Source organism: Ipomoea triloba, chromosome 2 (genome assembly GCF_003576645.1).
Source record: "Ipomoea triloba cultivar NCNSP0323 chromosome 2, ASM357664v1".
NCBI lineage: Eukaryota > Viridiplantae > Streptophyta > Magnoliopsida > Solanales > Convolvulaceae > Ipomoea > Ipomoea triloba.
In genome coordinates, this window is record NC_044917.1 from 3333285 (window position 1) to 3344037 (window position 10753).

At 34.7% G+C, this 10753-nt stretch overlaps 2 protein-coding genes across 4 annotated transcripts in view; both read right to left on the minus strand.

Moving 5' to 3' along the window:
• Window positions 1-3265, minus strand: part of LOC116009851 (DExH-box ATP-dependent RNA helicase DExH6-like) — an 11287-nt gene extending 8022 nt beyond the window's left edge. The window contains exons 1-5 of the mRNA XM_031249008.1: window positions 2924-3265; window positions 1441-1531; window positions 981-1293; window positions 759-833; window positions 424-468 (exon numbers count right to left, since the gene is read on the minus strand). Coding sequence (XP_031104868.1) covers window positions 424-468; window positions 759-833; window positions 981-1293; window positions 1441-1531; window positions 2924-3104 — 705 coding nt within the window. The 5' untranslated portion in view covers window positions 3105-3265. The remainder of the gene's footprint in view (window positions 1-423; window positions 469-758; window positions 834-980; window positions 1294-1440; window positions 1532-2923) is intronic.
• A 1320-nt stretch (window positions 3266-4585) lies between these two features.
• LOC116010270 (BTB/POZ domain and ankyrin repeat-containing protein NPR1-like) lies at window positions 4586-9803 on the minus strand. 3 transcript variants are annotated; one of them, XM_031249593.1, is made up of 6 exons: window positions 9497-9803; window positions 9327-9427; window positions 6370-6947; window positions 5389-6121; window positions 5104-5292; window positions 4586-5015 (listed from the first exon to the last, which is right to left on the minus strand). In XM_031249593.1, the coding sequence occupies exons 3-6, from the start codon at window positions 6901-6903 to the stop codon at window positions 4744-4746; spliced, it is 1728 nt and encodes a 575-aa protein (XP_031105453.1). In that variant the 5' UTR covers window positions 6904-6947; window positions 9327-9427; window positions 9497-9803; the 3' UTR covers window positions 4586-4743. The 3 variants fall into 3 exon arrangements, with proteins under 3 accessions (XP_031105453.1, XP_031105455.1, XP_031105452.1); XM_031249595.1 differs by having other exon boundaries at window positions 6370-6817; window positions 9497-9801; XM_031249592.1 differs by having other exon boundaries at window positions 9327-9803.
• Between the last annotated feature and the right edge of the window lie 950 nt (window positions 9804-10753).

A 10753-nucleotide genomic window follows, 5' to 3' on the forward strand; every position in this document is an offset into this window, starting at 1 on the left:
TTTTTTTTTTTTTTTTTTTTTGGGGGGGGGGGGGGGGGGGGTGGATTTTTTTTTAGGTATATTATACTCCGTATAACTTTTATCTCTAAAATTAAAGTCACCAACATCTAAACCTAAGTCAACTTTTGGTAAAAATGACCAAAAAGGGTGTAATGGCAAATAACTTAGGAATACAAAAGGCAAAAATACCCCCATGGAAAAGGAAAATAATGCAGTTAAGTCAAAAAAAGTTTCTGATTAAGTTAAATAAATACCTAAAGCCCCTGCATTCAGGGATGCAGAATCCTTATTGAGCAAACATGTAAAGCTCATTAAAAGCATGAAGAAACCAAGAAGCTTGTAAGGGGAGAGATATGAGGTTCGCTATGCATGTCTATAGTGACATAAATCCAATATACATTAGGAGAGTAACAAGACTTTTACCTGTGTAGTTTTTCCACATCCAGTTTCACCAGAGATTAGCACTACCTGCATTTGGAGCATGATACAAATGGATAATTCAGTGAAGTGACAGAGAGGAGCCAAACTGCATAAAAGGCATATAATGAATAAGAGGAAACATAAGCAATCATGTACAGGATGCCCTTTCAAAGCTGAGAAACATATAGTTTCATACATATATCATATATGAGAACAAGCATCCATCTAATCCATAAGCATGCCAAACATTTTGCTCACTGATTAACATGATTCTAATTGCAGTGGAAGACACAAATGCATATATGGATTCATATGCTTATAAAGTAAATGGAAAAAACCTGATTAGATTCTATGCTTGATGTAATGGTATCCTTGAAAGAAGCAATTGGAAGTTTGGACCTCCGTTCAAAAATCTACACAGAATAAGCAAGTAAAAGTATCAGATACCGTTATGAAATGCATGAGAGTCCACAAGAACAACTGAAGCCTTTACAGCCCCACCCCGGCACCCCCACAAATTAAAACACACACACACCATCAACAAGACAACTGAAATAAACCTGTCTCAGGTCTTGGTTATTTTCCACTCTAGAAGCAAGTAGTTCCACTTCCTTTGCAATATCTGACTTGTCCATTGCAGGTTTGCGGAAGATATCATCCCTTAATCCATATAACTTGTTGGCTTTTTTATTATGTTTTTCAGACATATAAGAAGTTGTCTCCTCGACACCAGGTGGATATCGACTAAATAGATCCTTTAGAATGGCTTGTGCACCTTCTGAAAACTTAAGACAAGTGAGAGTCTCCTTCCCTCTCTGTGAGTCTATTTTCTTTCCCTTGTTGAAAACAGATACCTGACGTTGCTTCCCATGCCTAGACAAACCAAGTTCATGATCTCAAATTATATTAGGCAATGAAAGAACCACCTACCTATGCTGGATTGACAAAGAACACCACCAATACAATCCAACAAAAATTGAAAAACACATTAGAATTGCTGGCTGGATGATATATACTTACCCATAACTTTTGGAGCGCATGCCCATTTTCCTACACAGCATATGCACTGCTGCTCGCTCAAAATTGTTAAGATTTGATTCAAATTTGTACACTGTGTTAACAATATAAACATGTATAAATTTCTTTTATATGTACATCATGCCCATCCAGGTTGGCATTAAAGAGTATAGCCACTGACATAAATGTGTAACGTGTTTAAATAGATACACTTACAGCATTCAGTTTAAATAAGCAAAGCCAAAAATAAATAAAGTTGTACTTGACATCTTATGTAACAAGGGTCACACTTGTGTGAAACCGTCTCACAGATCCTTACTCGTGAGATGGATCGGGTCAATATGAAAAATGTAATACTTATACTAAAAAATGTAATACTAATCAGGAATAAAGTGTTTGTTACTTATAAAGGAAAATGTAATACTTTTACATTTTGATGTAAAAGTATTACATTTTCCCTTATAAGTAATGTTGGCAAGTGTTTGTTACTTATAAGGGAGAATGCAATACTTTTGAGGAAAAATGTAATACTTTTAATCAAAATGTAAAAGTATTACATTTTTCTTCAAAAGTATTACACATTCCCATACAAGTAATAAACATTTCATTACTTATTAGTATTACATTTTCTAGTATAAGTATTACAATTTATCTTGACCCGACCCGTCTCGCGGACACGGTCTCACACAAGTTTTTGCCATGAAACAAATATATAGGTGAACAATTACTTCATGCCCAATCAGTCCCAACTTAGTGATTACTGCATATTGTATATGTATCTAAGTTTATACAGAGCCTCACTTTTAACCGCCAAGATTTAACTAGTCCGCATTTAAGTGCATAGAGGTGTGTGCGCACAACAGCATTCTGATTAAGCACAAATTCTCTTTCAGCTAAAATTGAAGTAAAAAAATGAACTAAAACTGGAAATGTAAACATGAAAGTCATCATTTCAAGTAACTGAGATTATAGAGACACAAAATAGAGCTCCGCCAAGATCTAACTAGTCCGCATTAAGTGCATAGAGGTTTGTGGCTGTAGCAGCATTCCGATTAAGCACAAATTCTCTTTCAGCTAAAATTGAAGTTAAAAAAAAAAAAAATTGAACTAAAACTGGAAAGGTAAACATGAAAGTCTTCATTTCAAGTAACTGAGATTATAGAGACACAAAATAGAGCTCCGCCAAGATCTAACTAGTCCGCATTTAAGTGCATAGAGGTTTGTGGGTGCAACAGCATTCAGATTAAGCACAAATTCTCTTTCAGCTAAAATTGAAGTAAAAGAAAAAAAAATAAATAAAAAAGAACTAAAACTGGAAATGTAAACATGAAAGTTGTCACTTCAAGTAACTGAGATTATAGAGACACAAAATAGAGCTCCAAACAACGCAGGAAAGAGATTACACAGACACACAAATATAGAAATAGCACTCAGTTTATGGAGTTGAGTGATTATTTGAAATAGGAACTCTATCCGTGTGGAATACCTTCTTCATTGGAAGATCGAAAGCGTTGGAGAATTTCTGAAATCCGAATTCGAGTGGCTTCATCAACGCCCTTGGGCCAACCTCCATTATTTGCCTTCTTGTTGCTCTTGTTGCTCTTCTTCCGTCCTTTCCCTCCTTTTCCTCCTTTCCCAGAGCCTCCTGCCGCAGTCGTCGTCTCCATTGGTTATTGTCACTGCAACTGCTTCTTCCCTGAGCCTTCTTCTCTCCCTCTCTGTGAAGGGTTTTAGACAGTCCGTACAGAGAAACCCTCGCCGTGCAGCGCTGCTTTGAATATTTGTTTCTATATTCGCCCTTTGGGGATTTGGAGGTCTTTTCCAGAAATAGGGCTAATTTCAAAAGCTCATATTTTATTATCCTCTTTTGTAATTTCTCATTTCGTTTTTGCATTTTTTTTTCACTTTCTTTTTTTTTCTTTGAAACCAAAACTCAACAAACTTTAACAGGGTGTTTGGTTTGAGGGAATTTAAATTTCCTTCCCACTTAATTCCCACCTAATTCCGAAGGCAACTAAATTCTTTCGTTTGGTTGGAGGGAATTGCAATTCCCTCATTTTTATGGAATTAGAATCCCATGACCCCCCAAAATTCCATGGATTTTAAAAATAAAGAAAGATACTCATGAGACAAAATTACCCCTCTCTTTTTAACCTAAAATTGATGCATGATTTTCTATTTTAGCTAATACTGTGTATTATCTTCGACAACTATCAACAAGAAAGCCGTTCCTGAGAAAGCAATAATCATTTTTGCCACAAATTGAAGGTTGGGGATGTAGGTGTGATGAATCATTTCTATTATAATTGTTTTTGAATGTAAGCGTTTAGAAAGCTTAACATTTTATTATGTTTAATTAGGTTGTGTATTTTTATTTTTATGCTTTTTTTTATGTGACCTTATGAAGCTTAAAATTTGATGAAGTATTTGCATGAAAATTAATTACAATAATAATAATAATAATAATAATAATAATAATGGGCATTTTAGACTTTATACTACTTATTCCCTTTCAATTCCCATGTATACCAAACATTGGAATTGAAATTCCTAGTAATTTTATTCCCTCCAACCAAGCACTAGAATTTAAACTCATACTTTATTCCCACATTATTCTTTTCCCATGGAATTGCAATTCCTTTCCCACCTAATTCCTTCCCTCCAACCAAACGCCCCGTAATTGATATCCATAATCATAGAATTGCACATAAACACACGAGTGTGCAACATTCACTCCACACGATCTAACAAAGAAACAAAGTCTCGAGCTTCTTAAAATGTTTATTACTTATCAAAATTTAAATTTTCATTATGATTTTTATAGAATTAAAGTCGATTTTCCTTTAATTTATAAATGAAATGATATTTATATTAGTATTATTACATATTACAAGAAATTGATGTCATAATAAATCTAGTAAATTTGTCATTTTTTTTTGTTTTTATAATTGATCTATCACTAACTTTTTAAAAAGAATGCTATGATTTAATTACATTTTTAAAAGTTTAAAGAGTTTTATCTAACTAGCCCAAAAAAATTATACTGTATTAATTTGCTAAATGCCTAAATTTCAGTCAAACAAAATGATAAAGCGTACTAATTAGCGAAATGGAGATGCCTTATGAGCTACATCCCCACGATTTGAGCTACATCCCCACGACAGTTATTTCCTTTATTAAAATTATAATTATAATGTAACAGGGTGAACAATGAAATTCCTTATTGGTTAATGTGTATACAAGGATCTTACAAGGTCCCAACATTAAAGAATGGAAAAACTGGCATCAAATATAAACTGACCAAACCTATCTTCTTCTACCCTTTGGAGACACACTAATCTTAGCTGAAGTTGAGGAAGAAGAAGATGGGGAGAACCCATTGAAAGAGTTCATCTCAGCTTTGTCCCTGTCAAATGCCTTCATTATCTCATTCTTAAGTTCGGTGTATCTAACTCTCTTGATCTTCTGCTCTTCTGGAGTCCCACTATCCAGCACTGCAGCATCATGAACAAAAACATCATCCAACAATCTGTCCAAAACTTCTGAGCAGTTGGGGAAAAAACGCCGTCCTGTCACCACTGCCACCACGACCAAAACCACAAAAGTTCGAGTCAATAGTTACACTGCACGTTTATTATTTATATATATATTGTGCTAGAGGATTACCAGTGTTTTGCAGGGCTTCCATGCGGTCCTTGAGCTGTTTGACTTGGAAGGGAGGCAACTCTTTCGGATCAAGACATCTCGGGTTTCCTTCTGTTGAAGAAAGGCCAGCAAACTCTGAGGTTGAATCAGCACGCGCCATCTCCATGGCCAGTTTGGCTTCTCGAGGGAACAGTACTCTTGCCAGAGCCACTGTCACAGCGATTAAACTGATAGTGAGACTATACATTTATTTATTTATTTTTTTATATATTATGCTTGACACAGCCAAAGGCGAAAGGGCTTCACCTCGGTTCTCGAGGATGTAAAGATCCATAACCAATTCCTCATCCAGCATTGATGATGGCTGAGAAAGATTCCTCAGACAGATTGGATTCCTCAGCATTTCCCTCTCCAGGACATCAATACACAACCAATCATTACTAGTTTCCTGTCCATGTTTTGTTGCCTTATAGTACTCCTTAGGCCTAGTCAACCTGCGACAGATTGTAACAGCAGTCTGTCCATTCATGGTAGCATCCATAACAGATGCTCCATTACTCAGCAGCCCCACGATGATCGACAGGTCCCTGCGCCTGGCAGCCACATGGAGCGCGGTGTAGCCTTGCACATTGCGACGATTGAGGTCAGCCAGGCCGAGGCTAAGCACTTGATTGACAATTTTGGGAGTGCAATATGCTGCTGCAAAGTGCAGGGCACAGGCATCATCAAGCGAGACGTTTGATTCCTCCAGAAGTAATTTAACCAGCTCGATATCATCAGAATCGAGAGCCTTCACGATTTTACCAATTCTCTTTTCCTTCACAGAATCCACCACCACTGGTGCAGCCCTACTCGCTCTTATCTCGCTCAGAACTTTGTAAGGAAGCTCTTTCTCAAGCGTGAAGGCGTCTATGTTGGATCGTGTGATTCTCTCGACACATTGCTCTAGTAGCTGCCCGAGGGAGCAGCGAAAGGCTACCAAAAGTATAGGAATAACATCATCCTCAAGAGCCTCGTCGAGAAGGCTAAACAGATGGCGCTGCAGGAAGTGCAGTGAGCTATCAAAAATCTTTAGTGACAAAATATAATATAAACATAAATGTCCAGTCCAACTATTAACTTAGGCTTTTAGTTGGATGGAGCACATGATTCAATTATAGCATCAGAGAGGAAGTGCATTGCCATTGTATTAACTTTTAACCATATGTTTCTTTATCACGACTCTTTTCGTGGGAAAACCGTGATTCTAAGCACTAAAAACAGGACATGATTGCAGACAGCACTGACCTGAAAAACCATGACAAGTTCTGTGATTTGGAAGGTTGCAGAAGCATACATGAGCTCCACAGCATAATCAATGGCGGGGCGACAAGCATGATGAGCACAGGATTCATCGACACAGGTTGAAACCTCGGGGGCATAAGTCCTGAGCTTTCCAGTATACAAATAATTCAAGACTGTCAAGAAAGCTTCATAGCCTACCTTACCACAAGGCACCAATTCAGTCATTAAAATTCTCGGTTTTCCAGGTTCCTTTCCAGAATCTTGATTTCCCCTTTCTTTCTTGAACTTATCATGGAAAAAACGACTCCGGGCAGCCAAAATACAGCGATTAACGCCCACAGAAACCCCCTCAACCACAATCTCTGCATCACTGTAGTCAAATTCAGCATCTGTCAAGAGCTTTTCCAGGCCACTGCTTAGCTCATTCAAACTCAGAAACTCAACACTCCCACTGCAGGAAGGCATATGTGGTCCATTTGATAAGGATGAAGATGAAGCAAAGTTCATGGATGATGAAAACTCATCTCCATTTTCCATCACCAAAAACCTTCCTTTTACAGTTATACTCAATATATAATTGCCTACAAGTGGAGAGAATATGTGATCATATATGCTAGGTCTCTATCATTGCAGAAGATTGTCATTTTGCATATGTAGTAGAATAGAACATGAATAGATGAATAGTCCTACTCCTTCAAAAAGATTATTCAGCAAACTCTAATCAATTATTGTTGATAGATTAATAAAATGACTATATTTTCAATTTCGTTGTGCTTTTACTTATAAGTCTAATCATGAATAGCTATATTTTCTATGAGATTTGAATTAAGCTTATTTTTGTTAGAATTAGTTTCCAATTGCTAGACATATCTTGTATTTTACTTACACAATTACACTCTATTTGATTTCCCATTTTGGTCCACTACTTGAGATTTGAGAACAATATATGGTGTGAGGATACCATCTCAACTCACACAAACCTTACCAAAAAAAAACTACACTTCAACTACATAATATAACCTCATAATGATTAATGCAAATATTAAAATGTACTGTTAAATTAAATACTCCTTAGTCTCTATATATATTATATTGTTGTTTGGTTGAAGATAATATAAGATACTATTCTCAAATTTGTTTTTCGGTTCGTTCTTTCAATCTCAAATTTATTATTATTCATCCCTGGAATGAAAATTTCATTTTATCTAATTTAATTTCTTAAATTCCACGGGATTCTTGATAGTGTTATATTATCTAAAAATCTTTTATATACTATAGCTCTGTACGCAGATGCTCTAGCAGTAAAAACATAGTTCTAAGCAAGTAAGATAACCCCTACTTAATGCAAAAGATTAATTGACCAATGACGGCCAAAGACCTTGTGGTCTAGTGGCACCCGGTGTCCCGGTTTACACTCTCACATGGATGATGGGAGTGGATTCGTGGGTTCGAACCTTAGTGGAGGCGACTACATTGTGACAAAGTCAGTAGTACTAAAAAAAAAAAAATGACCAATGACTTACATATTACAACTAATATACCATATATGCACCTTGAGCCTCCATTCATCCAGGGTTAGTAAGTATATACAACTCTATATTCCAATTAGTAATCAAGTAGTAATTAATGAAATAACATTTTGGAAGTAATGATTGTTAGACTATTATATTATTTGAAGGGTGTGTTTGAAAACTCGAAAAATGATTTTTCCAGGTTTTCAGTGTTTAGTAAAGAGTGAAAAACGTGAAGCTATTTTTCAATTCTCGCACCAAAAAGAGAAGCCATTTTTTCAATTCTCACACCAAAGCTTATTTTTACTACTAATTTTTTTTTTATATATATTATTGCTATATACTCCGTAACAAATAACACCACCACCACTACCACACCAACAAAAATAAATAAAATATTTAATTATACAAGCACATCAAAACAATTTTATGTAATGCAACCAAACACTGGAAATAAAGATATTTTCTGAAAAATAACTCATTTTTCTGATTTCCAAACACACCCCAAGAGTATGCATATAGTTTAATTTGAATAAAGTAATATCTTTAGAGGAAAAAAAAAAAAAAAAAGAAGAAGAAGAAAGAAGAAGAATTAGTCTCATATTTACAAATTTTACTAGTAACCATCTCATAATAATGGTTAAAACAGTTAGAAGTTATAATAATTAAAAAAAAAACAAATAAATAAAAATAACACTTTTCATGATGGCTGTAACATTTTATTTGACTTGCGGAAAAAAATCTCAGCTTCTACAATTCTATATCTAACCGGCTCAAATTGAGAAAGTCAAACTACCAAAGGCAACTTCTCCCGAGAACTGAAGTTGAAAGTTTGTGTGGTTAATTACCAAGTTAACCTTAAGACTAATTTGACTAGGATTTCCTCGGTCTCTAACATTTTCTACACTTTATTACAAAATATTTTTCTAACAATTTTATTGTAATTTTTAAATTAGCTTAGGCTGTCCGCCTTATAACCTTAGCTAGTCGACAGAAGTACCACATCCTAGACTGTCAATAACTAACAAATTCAAACCAAGAAAGTTAATAAACAGCGTACTCCACAAAAAATCATACTTAGAATCTTATGATTACTCAATCAACTATCCATCAACTTAATTACTCGGAGTTGCCACTCTTATTTTTCAATCTTAATCTTCATTTCTACGGAAAAAAAAAAAAAGTTGACTTTAAGCCTAAAGTTCACTACAACAAAGTCAGTGCATAGTCGTGGAAAAGTCAAGCTCATGTTTCCGGATGTCAGTACATAACCCTAAAAGGATAAACTCAAAACTCAAATCTCAGAAAATTGCTTCACAGTACAAACAAAAATCAAGAAAACACTTTCTTGCTTCAACTAATGACCAGAACATCAATTCAATCGCTACCTTTCAAATTTGTAACATTGAAACAGATCAAGAAAACAGTTCAGGATTTGCAGTTGCATACCCTAATAAGCTGCTGCAGATTGCACCTTCAACAGTGCTGTGGCCTTTCAAGCAAGAAGATGAGATCTTGATGATGAGCTAACAGATCTGATGAACAGTACCCTGCAAGGATTCGAGAAGATAAAAAGATGAAGATGGCTGCAAGAAATGAAAGAAAAATGCAGTACGTACCTGCATATATACAAACTAGCTTAGCTATAAAGAAGCTATTTGATTCTGGGTGCGTGATCTGAATCGAATCTGAATTAATCTTATCGTGTCACCAACTATACACCGAATCTGAATTAATCTTATCCCGCCCGGCTATACCCAAAATGGTCCTGATGGAGGAATCTTGGATTAATGGCGATGACAAACTTGCAAGACAAAGCCTACCCAGAGACAATACAAACATTTCGCAAGTTGGGGAAGCGTGGGATCATAGTACTTGATTTGGATATGGGAATTGAAGAACGACAACCATTGACACAACACTAGCATTTAATTACTTAGTACAATGTGTGGGATTTTGTCCCTCCTGATTATATTTCGTCTTTTTTTCAGTGATTTAATATAAGTTGGTTCGTTTGGTTTTAAAAAATAAAAATAAAAAATTACTTAGTACAATAATAATTTATATAAATACGTTTGTACAATAATTGGTAACAATTTTGGCAAAATTACAGTTGACATGATAATCATCACAATATTTCAAGTATTATTTTTTGTACAAATGGTCAATTTATCTTCATAATTTAAACCTATATATCAGCCATGGACAAACAACCATTTACGGGCTAGAATTACAAGGTAGACTTCACTTATAATGCACTTTCATATAGTTAGGAGTTGTAGACTTTTTGTAAATTAAAGGCTTGTACTATAATTACTACATACAGTATAATAAACCAAAGCCGCCTTATCTTGAAGAGGCAAAACTAAAAATAGTATTAAAAACCTAAATGAAATAAACTTACCTTAACTGGCAAAAATTATGGAACCAACATCCTTTAATCATGGTTGAAATTCAGCAAGTGTTATATTATATATATAGTAAGTCATTATATTGGTTGTAATACATAATATTTGTAATTTCCAGCTTTCAACAAAATATTTGTAATTTCCAGAAAAAGAAAATGAAATCACCGCCACAAGTCCTCAATAATTGAGTGCAGATGTCATACTTTACATCATCGCCTAAAAGTACAAGTGACCAGAGGTTAAAATTCTTTATTTAATTTGACTATGACCTGTTTGGTAAAAAAATGAACACATCCGTCAATTTTGGCTTATTTAATCAATATTAGTTGTTTGATTAATAAGTTTTTTGTAACTCCAAAATACTAAAATTCAAAAGGCTACGCAACCTTTTATATATATATATATATATATATATATATATATATATATATATATATATATATATATATATATATATATATATATATA

Bases quoted from the DNA above. Each gene is read 5' to 3' on its own strand.
- LOC116010270 (XM_031249593.1), bottom strand. From the start codon at position 6,903: ATGGAAAATGGAGATGAGTTTTCATCATCCATGAACTTTGCTTCATCT. The intron at 6,122-6,369 runs GTCAGTGCTGTC...CACTTCCTGCAG, and splicing joins AACTTGTCATGGTTTTTCAG to CGCCATCTGTTTAGCCTTCT. The intron at 5,016-5,103 runs GTAATCCTCTAG...TCGTGGTGGCAG, and splicing joins GGAAGCCCTGCAAAACACTG to TGGTGACAGGACGGCGTTTT.